This window comes from Triturus cristatus, chromosome 3_1, assembly GCF_964204655.1.
Source record: "Triturus cristatus chromosome 3_1, aTriCri1.1, whole genome shotgun sequence".
In the NCBI taxonomy this organism is placed as follows: domain Eukaryota; kingdom Metazoa; phylum Chordata; class Amphibia; order Caudata; family Salamandridae; genus Triturus; species Triturus cristatus.
In genome coordinates this window covers 479,305,066-479,321,301 of record NC_140583.1, presented here as the reverse complement: position 1 = coordinate 479,321,301, position 16,236 = coordinate 479,305,066, and the positions used below count along the sequence as shown (strand labels likewise).

At 47.2% G+C, this 16,236-nt stretch overlaps 1 protein-coding gene across 1 annotated transcript in view; it reads right to left on the bottom strand.

Moving 5' to 3' along the window:
* Nucleotides 1-2,498: 2,498 nt before the first annotated feature.
* TMC3 (transmembrane channel like 3) overlaps nt 2,499-16,236 on the bottom strand; it is a 530,883-nt gene continuing 517,145 nt past the window's right edge. The window contains exon 22 of the mRNA XM_085646348.1: nt 2,499-3,671. Coding sequence (XP_085502474.1) covers nt 2,825-3,671 — 847 coding nt within the window. The 3' untranslated portion in view covers nt 2,499-2,824. The remainder of the gene's footprint in view (nt 3,672-16,236) is intronic.

The following is a 16,236-nucleotide window of genomic DNA, read 5'->3' as shown; positions in this document are numbered from 1 at the left end:
CATGCATCCTAAATTACCAGTGCACCCAAGTAACACTAATAAGGTGCACACATCACCTCAGGGCATTACGCCCAACCAAAACACAAGGTGAACACCAGGTCGACTGGCCTTCCTCGGGGGCCCGTCTTGGGCTTCCCCTCAATGCCCTTTGTCCCACAGTCAGGGCTTTCCTGGCTGCCGATGCAGCCCTTAGATACAGGCACAATCCTCACATGGGGCAGGGGTGCAACTCACCCTTGTCCCCCCAACCATGTGTGCCCCACGTCGCAGCTGCCCACGACCTGGCGGTGCAGCTGTAAAAACAAAATAGGCACCAACGGTGTGTCCTCCAAACTCCACTCACCAGGCTTCTCTCGTACAGGGGAAAGAGGCGGCCACCAACGGTGTGCCTTTTGAGCCCGACTCACCGGGGCTGCCCTCCATGGAAGGTAACATCCGGGAACAGGGAGGACACAGCAGCGGGGAGCCCGCGAGGCTCCAGGCTTCCTTCTGTGTTCGGCGAGCCTGTGAAGCTTCGTCTTCGGTTGCAGGCACGTGGGGCTCTCCTCCGCACGGGGAGCCCTGCCCACTGTCAGACACCAACATGCCTGACTTCCTCTCTTCCGGCATCCCCAAGGCCATGAGGTTCTGTCCCTCCTGCCAGCTGGCACCACCCACAGTCAGGCTCCGCCTGACTTCCGATTCACATTGCGACTGTTTCTTGCCGCAGTAGCCACAGGAGTCCACTTCTGGGCGTTAGGATTGTGGCGCCGTAGGCAGACACAGCCCCGAGGTACAGGCCCACACATAGGCCTGGGGAATACGTTGGGCTCTCCTCGTCCTCACGAGAGACCCGCCTACGGTCAGGCGTCCTTCTGCCTAACCTCCGGTTTGGCCACATTGCTCGTTTCCGAGCAAAGTTGGAGCTCCGTTCACGGGCTCCCAAAATCCAGTTGCAAAGCGCTCACCACGCGCTGATGCAGATGAGCCCCCGCCAGGGGCTCAACACCTATGGCTACTGGCCTGCTCTGGCCCAAGTCCTGGGCAATGAGCAAAATACGCAGCGCTCGGTCGGTCTCACACCTGCAGACACCAGCAGGGAGCGGGCAGCACTTCTCCCCAAGAACTGCACGGGCAGGCCAGCACACCGGGTCTCCTGTGCAGAACAGCAGATCCTTCATCTGCCAAGCAGGGTAGCAGGCCAGTCCCCCAGCAGCTGTTCCTCCTGGCAGTCCGGCAGCCTGCCGGCCGCAGGTTCCATGTAAGCACCAAGCAGCACTTTACATTGGGTCACAGCCCAAATATTTATACTAGTGCAAGTCTTTGTTCTGCCCTAGCACAGGGCACTGGACCTAGTCCAAACCAGTTCTGGGGGCACTTAACAAGTTCACAACAACCTCCTTTCTTAGTGTAGGCTCTGGCCCCAGACACACCACAGGGGGGTGGAGCCAGCATTGTAGAAGGCAGGTACAGTCCTATTCAGGCCCAGGTGCTACTCCTCCCACTACTCAAAATGCAGATCGGTCTATTCAGACTCACCCAGCCCCTCTGGAGCCACTGCACCTCCCCAGCCCCTGTCACTCCAGAGCCAGACATGCAATACACATCAGGCAGGCACAAAGACACATAGCACACAGAAATGCCCACTTCTAAAAGTGGCATTTCTAAAATAGTGATAATAAATCTGCGAACACCATTACGCAGCACTTATTACCACTATTCCAAACATACCAAACTTGATCCTGCTACTCCTCTCATATCAGGAATTACCACTAAAACACATATCAGGGAATCTCCAATGCATTCTTATGAGAGGGCAGCCTCACAGGAGTGAGAAACCAAAATGGCTGTTTGTCACTACCAGGACATGCCACCCAGTTAAGGCACATGCCCTACCTTTTACCTACAGCGCAACCTGCCCATAGGGCTAGCTAGGGTCCACCTTAGGGGTGACTGATATGTAGTAGAGGGGAGTCACAGACGTGGCACCCACTTTATGTGCCATGTTACAGCAGCAGTAAGCTGTGGGCGCAGGCCCTGCAATGGCAGAGGCCTGAGACAGGTTTGAAAGGCTACTTTGGTGGGTGGCGCAAGCAGCGCTGCAAGCCCACCAGTAGCATTTAATTTACTGGCCCCGGGTATCTGAGATACCACTTTACAAGGGACTGATAGGTAAATTAAATGCGCCAAACAGGTGTACACCAATCTTACCACGTTTACCATAGAGGGCACATGCACTTTACACTGGACAGCAGTGATAAAGTGCCCAGAGTCCCAAAACCACCAACACCTGGTCAGAAAAAATACCAGGAGGAAGACAAAAAGTTCAGGGATGACTCTGCAAAAAGGGCCAAGTCCAACAGTAATTATTGGGAGAAATCAAACAATCAATCAATCAGGAGAATTGTAAGCCCGATCCTCACCTGTGAGGGTCTCAAGGCGCATAGTTTTAATTTGAACTCTTTTTCATGCACAATTCACAATATTATAGATGGTTTTAAGGTAGTTTGCATGTGATTTATTCATGTAGCACAGAAGAGGCTTAAGGTGTTGGCCTATTTTTGTTGTAACAAAATAATGTTGTGTATGTTTAATGAAGACATGCAACCCACTGATATCTTGTTTAAACACTCATACTAATACGGGTAGCAGTGAAGGAATGATATACACGTTTGTTCCAGCTTTTCTATGAAGCAAACTACGTTTATTCAATCCCTCCTAGCTAGTAAACTATTTCACAAAAAGCTTGTCATGGTCTTTATTGTCTTCAGTGATATTCCTTACTGTTGGTCAGATAGCAGCAAATTACGTTGTAAATATATTTGTCTTATGATGGGTTAGTGTCCTAGACATTTGAGCAAACAAGTTCATTGGGATCATTGGTGTGTAGATCTATATTAGCCTTTGCTTTCTTTTTGTTCAACTTTGCGTTTGATTTGAGGTATCTATCTTTCTTGTGTATGACCTGGATGTACTGATCAGTGCTGCTATTTTGCTGATCACTACTTGAAGCAATGGAAGAGTCTGAATCAGTCAAAGTAGGGTCCTGCTTTTGTTTACATTTAGCCTTCATATGGCGTTGCACATAGCGTTCATCAACTCCAACGTTCTTCATGCTGGGCTTTCTACGAACATGGGGTCTGTCTAATTCAAAGCCAAAGTTTTCATCCCAAGATTTGTACTGCATTTTGGATAGGTCTTTATCAGTTAAGATCTGACTGTCTGCTCGATCTCCAATATAGAACTGAGGAGGTGGGCGAAGGTCTGACAAAGAGCGTGGTCGGTGTGATCTATTAATAAGATCCCTCCTCAATTCCTCCTCCTCTTCTTCACTGAAGTGAGGTGAATAGTCTTTGTGGGGTGTCCGAACAACATATCTTCTGACATTTCGTGGGTATAACTCCACAATATCTCCTGACTCCTCCATTTTGAAGTGCCTAGGTAACCGTGAAGTGGATCGCAGCAGTTTCTTGCGCTTTTCATGCTCATTAACAATAAAATATCTTGTGTGAGGCCTGCGGCCCACAAACCCCTGTGCACCTGTTCCAGGTCCATCTGGATTAACTTGCCGAATGCCTTTTCTAAAGAGAGGTTCTGAATGAACATCCTCTACTCGCTTCTTCACAGATGCTTGTGCAAAAGCCTTGTTTCGACAGATGTCACTGGCACTTCCCATGGCGATACCTGGGTGCCTGCAAGTAAAGACAAAAACATAAAACTGTTAGCAATTTGAATCTGAATTTCGGTCTAAACTTCATTTTATAGTACAGTATGTCTACACTTACATGATATTTAAATTAGGTCTGGAAAAAACAGACAATATTTTCTATAGATGGAACCCATTTTTGTCACTGTGGGGATTATTTTGAATATGGAGAATGAGGCACATTAACCAAATATTGGCTTATGTACACCCCTTTCCGAGTTAATAGAAGGTTATACATTCGGTATAGGACTTTGGAATAATTGAGAAACAGCAAGTCCCTGATTACGAGTCTGGTGGTCTCAGGACCGCCAGACTCGTGGGGGAGCGGCAGGGGTGGTCCAGCCACCACCCCACTGGCGATCCGATCGTCCTATTAGAACTTTGGCAGTCGGACCACCATTGCACCACTTCAACCACCAGGGAACTACATTCCTGGGTGGTCCTGCAGTAGTCTTGAGGTCTGCAATATGCTTGTTGGTGCCCTGAGGCACCTCCAAGCATATTATGACTTTCCTCACCGCCAGAGGTCTTATGGAGGTTCTTTCTCTTTGTAACTGCTGGTGGTGGGGAAAGAAGGGGGCCCTACAGGAACCCTTCTTGCCCCTGTGCACGGGGGTACACGCAGGGGGGGAACATGTGGTGCTCCCCGGTAGACATGGTGCATTCCTTCCCATGCAGGAACGTGCACTGGGGGTCCTGCGGTGGTGCTGTTTAAGGCTCACGTAGAGATTTTAAACAGTACCGCAGTGGGACCGCCATGCAGCCTGCTCGCTAAACCACGAAATTACTTGTAATATTGCGGGAGGGTGGCGGTGAGTTTTGGCAGTCCTGGAGCAGATTGGTGGCATGCAGCCTGCTCCATGACTGCCGAAACTTGTAATTGGGCCCTATGTATTAACAGAGCGTTACATTCAAAACTATTAGGTTTACCACCAGAAGTACTCACAGAGTCTCTATAGATGTCTGCTGCTGAATTGTTTTAATGACAATGAAAAATCACAAGTCTGCAGCTGGATGCAGAGAATCATGTCAGGATGCTCCAAGTGCTAATAGCCTGTTTCATGCGTCAGGCCAGCAGTCCAGTTTTTTCAGTTGACAGCGTAGGCATAATATGATATTGTCTGCCGCCATGTAGAAATAAAGACGGCTACTGTCACATGTCTTTATTGTGTGAACTTTTTTGCATTAAGGTTTGATCTGCATTACAGCATGTTTAATGATTGCACCTGGCCTTATTAGATGTTTAAAGGGGAGCAAACCTCTGCAATTCTATGGTTATTTTATTTTAATTCTTATATTTGTATCAATTGCTGTAACAGCTGTAATTCTGGAGTTAGGGTCTTATTTCTATTCATGGACACATTTTATCTATGTGTGGATGAAGAAGTACTGGGAAATTAGCATCGAGTCCCTCAGGCATGCAGACAGTGCTTCCTCCTCTTCATCAGTGCCATGCCTCTTCATTTCCTGAGATGACCCATGTGTAAATAAATAGGGAACCTTCACAGAAGCTTCATCTGCCCTTCTTTCTAGATTACCTTATTAAGGGATACGGCTTGTTAGGGCAAATTATTCGCTGTAATGTGAAACAGAAGGAATTTATGTTTCAAAATTATAATAGGGTGGTAATCAACTGGTTCTTTGCTCGATTTCAGCCTTATCGAAATCACTTCCACCTGCTTATCTTAGGCATTCAACTGTCACATAGCTGACATTAAAGCCAGGTTTGTTGATTGCAGATCCTTGATAAAGGCCTTAAAAAGGAAGTCAATCTTCATTTGTTGTGTGGAAGTTATTAAGATTGGTTGAAACCCTAGGGTTCTCATCTAACTTGGTGGCAGACTGTCGACCATTCAGACTGGCCCTTACATTTACTTCAATGGTAATGGCTTTGGGAAGGCAACTCAGTTTAGCTGAAATACCCAACTGGTTTAATGGAATAGCATTTTGGTGCAGAATCAATACTAGGATAGATGTAGAGAGCATTGTAATGTCCTTTGGCAAGAACTGCGCCTCGTGAAACAGTGGCATTTAGCATTGGCATAATGTGGAGGAGACATAAAAGGCAACTGCTCCTTGAACAGTTGTTGGCCCTCTGTCGATCTCTAGAGTAGACTGTAGAATCCAGGCAGTTTATACCATTTAGGTTCCTGTCACATCCTGTCCCTGTCTACAGATCCATTGTAAGCAGAAATGTCGATACTTAAAGGTTTACTGTTTAAAGAATCACAATTCTATTAATAACAAGGAAGCTAGCATTAAGCTTAAACTTGTATTTATGTCCTTCTGAGCAGCAACAATTAAAAGTTCCAACAACAGATCGCAAACCACATCACAATGAAAACAGAATTCTCAAGTCCATATGAATCTCCCTGTCTTCCTTGTCCTTCCTCTTTTGTTTGCTGCTTCTGAGCAGAAAAGCATTACTCAGAGCTTTATGTTATTGTGTTGATAGATAATTATTATTGTGTTAATAGATAATTTATTAAGGATTATATAGATTGTTAAGCATTTTTACAGTTTATAAACCCAATTTATGGGGGTTTGAGGGGTTAATTTGATGTGATGAATTATTGTAACATGTTGGGTGTCATGACCAGCATCTACATTTTAATAGATTTTTTAATCAAGAAAAGGCGATTTAGTTTAAATTGTATTTCAGTTTCTGTAAATCTTAAAACGAATCGTTTGTTAAAACTACTTTAATAACAAAGAAAGCCTAACTTTGGGGGTTATTGTGGATGTCTCGGCTCGCGCAGGTGTTTCATCTACATTGCAGCTGAGCAGTACACTAAAGACTACAACGGCCTAACGCGATGCCCGCCATATTGCGTGTGGCTGACACATCGCAAAGACTGTATCCGGTGTCGGAGTGAGACGGCATTTGTGTAGTTGAAATAACAGAAGGTGTGCAGAGGAAGCACGCTCGTTTCTAAAAGAATTGTGGCCTAATTCAAAAACTGTACGAACGCACTCGAGCAGTGCTCGCACGTTGAATTCAGCTGTTCAATCTCTTAGCAATGCGCTGTGCTGGCAGTTTGTTTCTTGAAGTGAGTGCAATTTAAGAGTACAATGGGAGGATATTTATTCATTAAAATAAAAAGTGAGGAAAAAGTTTTAAGTTAACAATTTAAACAGCAAATAGAGTGAATAAAGTGAAGACATTAGTCATGTCATAAAAAGAGTGTGCAGTCTTCGTAGGAGGGTTTAATCCAAAAGATTGTCTCTCAGGAACTGCAACAAGCAGCTATAAAGAGACAGTTAAGGAAGTATTGAAGACCAAGAGAGCAGTAGAAGTCAGGATGAGGAGGAGTACTTCTCTATCTCAGAAGGAGAGGGAGAAAACCGCGTTGGTCCAGGATGACAATGTGTGAGAAAGAGAAAGATCTTGGCAAGTGGCTTCAAAGAGATTAACTGTTAATATTTTGGATGTGTTGCCATTGAGAGGCTCCAACTTCAACTTTAGAGTTAGAAAGTTTAGCTAATGTTTACAAAGGCCACCAGGAAGAAAAGCAGAGTTTTATTTCTGAACGAAGGAAAAACGTCTTCTATTCCAATCTCTGCCGAATGTCTGGAACCATTGTATACTAAAAAAGTAATCAGCTATTTGGCCTATAAGAAAGAATGAGCCAGAAGACAAACCTCAGCTCATTGTCCCTGTCACAAGATCAGCAGGGAAGGCGTCAGACCAGAGGGTGACTGGTGGGAAGCTCGGGAAGTCATGGACCATATGCTTTATTCTCACCAGGGAGACTCGTGGACAGCTTCCCTAACGGATGTATCGGACTGTGAAGCCGGCCCCTTTAACTGGGACATGCTCCAAGAAAGCCCCGCCCCCTGCAATGACGGCAGTATCTGGCAGCCAATAAGAACTCCCGAAGAGCGAAACAGTGTGTGCACAGACACCGGAGCGAGAGCAGAGGAGAAGGAGATCAGAGGACCGGAGAAACAGCTACAGGACGAACCGCGAGGACGCCAGGAGAAGAGATCGAGCCCTGGCGGAGGGAGCACTACAGGGGACTGGAAGCCAGAGACAGGAGGACTCCGCAACCACGCTTCGCTGAGCCACGCCCACGGAGGAGCGTGGCTGACCCAGGTACGGGACCGTTTCTCGGGTTGGGTCGGGAGGCGGGAGAAGGCTGAGGGCTAAAAGACGCTGCCGCTCACCGCCTGTGCTTTGTAAATAGAGACTACCCTCCCCTCACTGGCACTCCTCCCCACCACCCGTACGGATTCTCTCTCTCTTATCACATGTGCACCAGTGTGTTTCCCTCACTCTCGAATCCCTTGAACTCTTCCAAACGGGATGTTGTATTGACCCCCACTTTTCTGTTTGTATTTTGCGGACCCCGGAGAGTCCCCTCTCTGCACCTACCTGTCCTGAAGACTCACGCCGTCGACAGCCTAAACGAGCACCCCATCGCCCCACAGAGAAGAGGAACACTCACCTTCGACGCTCTATATCAACCTACCGGGCTAGCCGAAACTGGCATCCCAGAAAAGAAGAGACTATTTAAAAATAAAGCCTTCCTTGTCCCGATGTAGCTTGTTGCATTTTCCTTCTGACCCGGTTACAGTCCCAGATACAAACAATGGATTGGAAGTAAAGACTTCTGCCATATGGTCCTTGGAGATTCAATCAATCAGAAAAAACTCACACAAACTAAAAAAGAAGCCAAAAGAAACACCATCCCTTTTGAATTTTTAAGAAAAATTGGATAAAAGAAAAATGAAGACCATCTTTAGACAAATCAATGAGACACTTAAATGTAAGGTAGTTGATAGCCCACAGAAATAAAAATGTTAAAATAGCAAATTTTAACATGTGATGCTTTTACATAATCACCCCCATGTTTTCTGGACTGATGCTGCTAGTCTTTGACTCTGTAAACTGGGACAGGTCTCAGTGCAAGTGTCGACCCCTAAAGCATGTCAACATTGGTATGCCCCTATTTGGCATATTTAACCTACCTATAAATCCCTATTATATAGTACCAAATGTATCCATTGTCTGAAAGTTAAACTTCACTAGTGAACTGCTGCAACTATTGTGCCACCCACTAGAGTGACTATGCAAACATGACTGCTACCTATCATTGTAGCCTGACAGTGACACATTTCAAAATAAGCCCTTTCAACAATGTCACTCCATTGTATCTGTTATGAGCGCTAAGGCAAGGTGCATGGTAAATAAAAGTAAGCCATGTAGAAATGTAATGTTACACATGTCCTTGCAAGGCAAAGGGACCAAAAGCTATCTCCAGTGTATCAAGGCTGGCTGTTGCATAGGTAAACACTGAATTATATTATTACATCTTATAATGCTATTTACAGTTAAAAGACAGCTAGAAATATAACTCAAAGACTCTTTTTAATAGTTATTTCAAATTCAATTTAACAGTAAATTGAAGTTGTTATATAACTATAAAGAAAACATACTTTTAGTAATTTACCTTTTCGATGCCTAAAATGTCTGGATGCCCATTTGCATGATCACTAACTTTCACCTGAATGCCCCCTTGATGAAGTGTAAAAACTGCTCCCAGAGCAGGATAAAGGGCTTGGGTAGGTGGAGATGTTTTTGTTCCTATTGCAGCATGACCATCTTGGCTGTGCGTAGGAACCTGATTAACTTCAAAGAGGTGTTTCCTGTCACAGGCAAAAAAATGCGGGCACCTGGGCTCAGCCTTTCTTTGTTTCCCCAGTCAGGCATATACCAATGCCAGTAAGCGAGATGAGCTGCACCCAGAACTGGTATGAAGTGACTGACAAGGTGAGGTTGCTCATTCTCCTGCCACACCTTTGGGGTGGACAGACAGGTTCTGCACAAGGGAGGATGATTTTCCCCATCTTAGATTTTGGCAGAGAGGGGCACTGTGGGATTGTTTGCAGTAGGACGCAGAGGTACTGCTGTAAAGGCAGGTAGTTTTGCCCCTGGGAAGATTTGCCCCTCTAGCTATGGCCAAAAAGTGGACTTCAAGGGTCAGTTGGCTAACCTTCTGTAAAGCTACAGGGACACATCGAGCTGCAAGAAGGTCCCAGTTGACCAATGCCATCTGGACCTGCCCTGGACCCTGCTGGTGGCTTCTGCTGGAGTGAATCCTGATGCTCAGGTGCTGTTCCTGAGCTCCTGGGACCCTCTTAACATCCTGAAAAACCTGGGACTTTTTTGGCTCCAAGTACCTCTGGAGGACTGTAACAATCCTGCCAAGTCAATTTGATGAAGGTGCATTGCCACTAGGCCAAGGATTCAGGTTGCTCCTAATCTTTTCCACAGCAGCATACCAGTTTGAGTGGGACATCACACAGGGGTATTGTGCCTCATGGAGCCCTGTTTGGCTACTGCTTGAAGCGTTGCATCGCTGGAGAAATCCGAGCTCCAAAAAAGTGATTACGTCTGAATGTAGATATCTTTACTGAACGAAGGCACCAAAATTATACGGCCGGTGAGGGAACTTCCTTGGAAACAAATTTGGAATTTCTCCCACACTGAACTTTCTCCCCAAAAATCATCAGTTCCACTGGAACTTCACCCACAGCTATCTGGCCTTGTAGTTTCCTTCTCGGCCACAGCCTACTGCCTTGCCCTGCTGATGATTTTTTCCATTTCGGAGACTAACTCCAAAGGTAAAACTTTTGACAAGGTTGAACCTGGTTTCTGTATCCAACCTGTGCTCCATCGTGGTTGGCCTTAAATCGTGCCTAGGTACCAGTCAAGGTCAACCAGATGACCGCGTTTGGGGCTTAATGCTTTTTGGTACTGTTTCATTTAAAACTTTGGTTCCAGATCCCCTTATTGGAATTATATCATATTGGTGTCATGTTGTTAAATAAACTAGTCTCTATGTTTATAAACTTTTGCGGGATTTTTAACATGTTATTTTTTGATGTTTTAACTGTTTGGTGTTTCTAAATGCTTTGCCAAATTCAATTGTAAATTTATTTATCATGCATAGGTAATTAAAACCATAACATGCCCATTAAAACACATTAAAAACAATACTAAGTAACATACTGTCAAATTAAGCAGCGCCTGGCTAAACAATTATAACAATGGGGCATATTCTCAAGAATGTGTGATAACCATCGCAAAAGTTACTTAACACAACCCACAACATCGCAGTCCATCGCGGGAATTTTACTCCGTGTTAACCAGGTATTCACAACACGGCGGTACCATGCGATAGTCACCAGATAACGCATCAACTGACCGCGATAAAATCAATGCCATGCCGCAAAAATGTGAAACGTGATCGCAAAAAAAGCTGTGATGAGGCCAATCGCGATACAAAAATCAGCGAAAACCAGCTACAGGCCTGAAATTCACACGCATCAGGTGGGAACAATCACCATAAAAGTTGGAAAAAAAAGTGACAAACGAATGCCAAACAACAGCCAAGCACAATGGATGTTGCCAGAGCAAGTACATATGAGAACCAGAACCCCACAACCCCCCTGGAGGACCTGCCTGGGACCTCGGGGTCAGGGAATGGCAAGGACAAGAAGAGTAGGAAGAAACGCTTCAGTCCGCAGGAAAACAGGATCCTGATAACGGAGGTGGTCGAACACCATCAACTACTGTTCTTCACCTCCACTGTGTCATTGGCAACAAAAAATTGACTATGGCAGTCCATCGTGGACAAGGTAAATGCAGTCGGAGTGCTGAATAAGACAATGGAAGAGGTCAAGAGGCGCTGGAATGACGTCAAGCGCAAAACAAAGCTGAAACTCGCCAACAACCGGAAGGCAGCAATGCAGACTTGAGGTGGCAGTCCTGCGCCACAAGAGGAACTGGACGACATGGAGGAAATGGTGTCCACAGTCAACAGTGGGGAGACGATGGCTGGAGTCGGGGACCTGACACTGCTCAACAGGGCCGGACACAACAGCACCAGGGTGAGTGACGACCTGGGACTGGGGGGATGGGGGAGATGGGCACAATGGCACACATGCACAAATAAGCATAGCACATCTGCGGACAAACCATGCCCCAGACCCCAACTCTCACCAAGAGAACAATGTACCCAAGTATGCTACATGTCAGCACTGTACAAGCACAGAAGTCAAAGGCACACCACATGAAAGGGATAAAGGGCAGCAAAGCAGAGCAGTAGGGGCCAACCCCCCCAATGAGGCACACACAAATAACATGCAGAGCACATCAACACTGTCAACAAAGTGGCACAAACCCCAACACGTCCACAACAAAACACAGGAATCAACTGGTGCTGACTGGGTGTAGATACTGGCCAATCACAAGTGGCATTGCAGGGAAATCTGAGTTGATATTGTACAAGTACAAACAAACATCCGTGATGTTGTTGAAATGTCCACTGTCCCGCAGCAAATGGGCAGCCCCTCTGAAACAGCCATGATGTACACAGTCATGCAGTCTGTATGTTAACCTGTACAATGCGACAACACACATGTGAATACATTGTTAAACTGCATCTTCCCTTCACATTGCAGAGGGACAATCAATACCTCCTATAGAGCAGCCCGAACCTCTCTTCTCTGATGACGAAGAGGACCACCACAGCTTCGACTCCGACGCCCTCCAAGAGTTCATTAACAGTCTCCGCAGCCCACCTCCAGGAGAAGGCAGTCCAGCTGCAATGGGGACACCCCACCCCCTGCACAGACCACACAGCAGGCAGCAGCCACTACCACGGCTGCCTCCCAGGAACCCCACGAAGAACACATGGCCTTCCAACGCCGTGTGTTGGGATGCCAGGAGCAGCTGGCTGAACAGGTGCGTGTGGACTTCGACCGCATGGCAGATAAACTAGATGTCATACGTGGGTGCCTAAGTCCTATCAGGGACTACTCACAGTCCCTAACAGACACCGACAGTCTGCTCCATACCCTCCAATGAACCATGGCTGACATCGCCAGAGTCCTGACTGTGCGACAAAAACGACTGTCTAGTCAGGGTGGCTCCAGTGAGCTCGCCCGGGAGTTGGGACTCATGTGGAGGCTCATGGAGAACATGGAGCGGGCCAATGCGGAAAGAGCGGCTGCCACGGCTGCACACCAGCGAGAGGTAGCTGGGTTCCATAATTACCTCAAAACCATCCTCATGGCATTGTTGCCACAAGGCCTGGCGCCGATGCATGCTGCTGCTACCACTACATCCACATCTCCTCCCCCTGAAGTGTCAGTCCCCCGATACCCTCTGCGACACTCACCTTGGACCTCACAATGGACTGCCATATTCTGTTTGATCGCCAATGACACAGTGAACAGACTGCGGACTGAACTCTTCCACTTCCTTTGGACTTGTCATTCCCTGAATAACTCTGGCTAGCCCTCCACGGGCCAACATTTGAAAGTGGGGTTTGCATGGCCCTGTACTGCTCCAGATGCAACACTCCAATGAATGTGCATTAAGCATTCAGAATCACACAGATGTGTCATCTCTATGTTTCACGTGTGGTAGTATGGATGAATGTAGGGTCAATGATTTCCTCTAACGTCCATGTGGTTCATGTCGTTGGACTTGGGTTGCAGGGTGACTCCTTTCTGATTGTCGTCCAGGTGGCGCAGACGCAACATAAGCAACACACACATTTGTTACTTCCTTGTGCAGCCCCGTACGGAACCACACCCAGTGCCCCGGGGTCATTGTTTAAACCCTTACGCTGGACTGGCATACGCCACGCCAGCCCGTTGCGCTTATGTTCCAGGAGGGGACAACAATGCCACATGTGCCAGGACTCCCCTGTAGTGATCTGCTGCTCACAGGTCTAGTTGTCAGCATGCCACGGCCACTCCCTCATGGCTGATTTACACCCACACCACACCCATCCAGCACACGCGTCACAGCACATGTGCCCTGCCAATAAATAGGGCCGGGCGCACGTGCACAACGCCTTTTCCAACCTCTCTTGGGGTGTATCCGTGTGGTAGGCATGGGGTCCAAGAGGCCTACGACATCACATCCCGCAGGCCCAGAGGTGACATGATAGCTTCGCCCCACGATACCCAATCATAGAGGGTCCATGACTAGCGGGGCACAGACTTGGTGGCACCGGATACACTGCAGCCGGCACAGGCACACCGCCACGGGACGGTGACTTTGGGTGCACTGAGGTAGGGGCACCTTAAGTGCCGAGCAGATGTGCAGCCTGCGATGATGCTCCGTCCCGGCGGTCCGGACGGCTCAGGTTTTGGGTGCCCTCCTGGACCGCAGAGTAGGCCTGAGCCAGCAGGCAGCGTGGGCCTACCGCGACGTGGCGTTGCCTCCTGGATCACAGAATTAGTGGCAAATATGAGGCTGAGAGGGTGTGCAGCCTGCGATTATGCCGGGTGCACTGGTATGTCCTCTGCCATGGAGTAATCAAGACCCAGCAACAAATGTGAGACCTGGTGGCCTGTGGAGCGGGGCTGCATGATGTGGAGGGTGCCATGCCTGCGGGCCCCAGGCTTGTGGCTTGCAGCCGCATGTGGTGGACCCTCTTTTTTACATGCCGGTGGTGGAAGGTGAGCAGTGAGGCCTGGGTGCGCAGGGGCAGGCATGCACCGCTGAGAAGCGAGAGGGGCTGAGGTGCAGCTGCCTGGGTGCGCAGGGGCAATCAGGCGATGATGTTGCATGCAATTGTATGTACTTTGCCATTCAGGTATCTGAACTCTGTTCCAGATGACGGGTCTGTCTCAGATGTGGGACCTGGTGAACTACCCTACATACCGGCACGTGGTTGAAGACACACCAGTGGCAGCAGGTGAGCAGTAAGGCCTGGGTGTGTGTCGGCACTCCCTCTCCGTGTCCCTCTCTTCTTTTCTCTATCTCTCTCTCCCCCTCTCGGTCCGTCTATCTCTCTCTCCCCCTCTCTGTCTGTCTATCTCTCTCTTTCTTTCTTTCTCTCTCTCTCCTTCGCTCTCTCTCTGTCCCTTGATGTGCGCAGGACACACCTTTTTTTTTTGTCTTGCAGGCTGTGACCTAAGGATTGTCCCGAGGGGAGCCGCCATGTGTCTTCATTTCTGTTCTGTGCTTACCTTAATAAATTATCATTTGTTGCTTTGAAGGTGAATGTGTGATGCTCATTTTTGTGACGACATATGCATGTCACCAGATGTGATTGTGCAGCATCATGCGGGTTATTTGGTACATGATTTTGTGTAGTTGATGTGGCATGTCTTTGGGTGTTGTGGCCCTCTTGGGTGTCCGGCACGCAGGTTCGGTGGCTCCACGGCATCTGTTGTTCTTCAGGTGTGGCTGTGGACTGGGCTCCCTTTTCTGGTGCAGGTTGTAGTCCGACTTTACACCAGGTCAGAGCAGGTGTTAGTTTCCTGGTGCTAACGCGCCTTATCGCCTGTTTTGTGATCTTATCGCAGATCAGACTGGTCGTTGAGAATGTTGGGGCTTTTTTCAAGGGAATGTCGTGGCTTTTTTCATGGGAACGCCTACTCTGAATCAGATAGTTGCCAGGGTCATCTGTGGCGATGTTTTTTGCGGCTGCTATCGCCGGAAAACTGGTGATATGGGCTGTTAGCACCAGCCTGTGAATGGGGCGGTAAATTTATCCAACTTTGGCTGCACTAATGTGCCGTTATACTCGCGATAGCTCCTTGAGAATATGGTCCAATATCTTATCAGTTTCAGTCGGGATGCACTTAACCCAAAAAGTAAAATCAGTCAGAATACATTTTGAAAAAACATGGGAACCAATTTGAATGAAATTCCCCTTCTGCTTATTCTCCAGAAGGACTTACTGGCACATGCATCAATATTAGGTTTTGCGATTACCAAATTGTGATTTTTAAGGAATAACTATTTGGTAATTGCAAATGCCTGTGCATGTAGAAATCGCAATAAATTTAGCAATTCCTAAACATTAGATAGCGATTCGGTAATTGCGAATCACTATTAGCTAATGTAACTCCATTCAGGTCCATAGGATGGAAATGCATTCGCAAATTACAATTCCAAATTGGTAATCGCAAATTGCAAAAGCAAAAGAAAGGGGCCCGGGGGCCTAAGGCCCCTCTGATACACCCCCTCAAAAAGGTGAGTGTGCACATGTGCAGCACACACATGCCCTAAGGGCATGCACAAATTACCATCAACTTGAAGTTGACGGTAATTAGCGTTTCCTAAATGCACAGTTTGCATTTAGGAAAGGCTACGTGCATCGCCATTAGGGAATCGCAAATTGCAATTCCCTAATTGCATTTGCAATTTGCATTTGCTTTTTGCATTCGCAAATGGGCCGATTTTGCAAAGGCAAAAATGCTTGATGCATGTGGCCCATAAATCTTTATACCCATTCTGGCAGTAAAGTACTTATTGTAGTGTGCAAAACTCATACTTTAAAGTATCTACAGTGCAGCTATTGTAATACCTACTAGGTGCAGCATGCATACTTATGCTGACACACAAGCCATAAATAAGTTATTCGATGGCATTCCCATTGAGCATTATTTTCTGATAGACTCTGTCATTACCAACTCTAAAGGGCTTATTATAATACTTCCACCAAAATTCATCACACACACTAAATCCACAGGTGAGTTATTCCTAAGAGGAGTGTTCAACGCATGCTTGTTTGTTT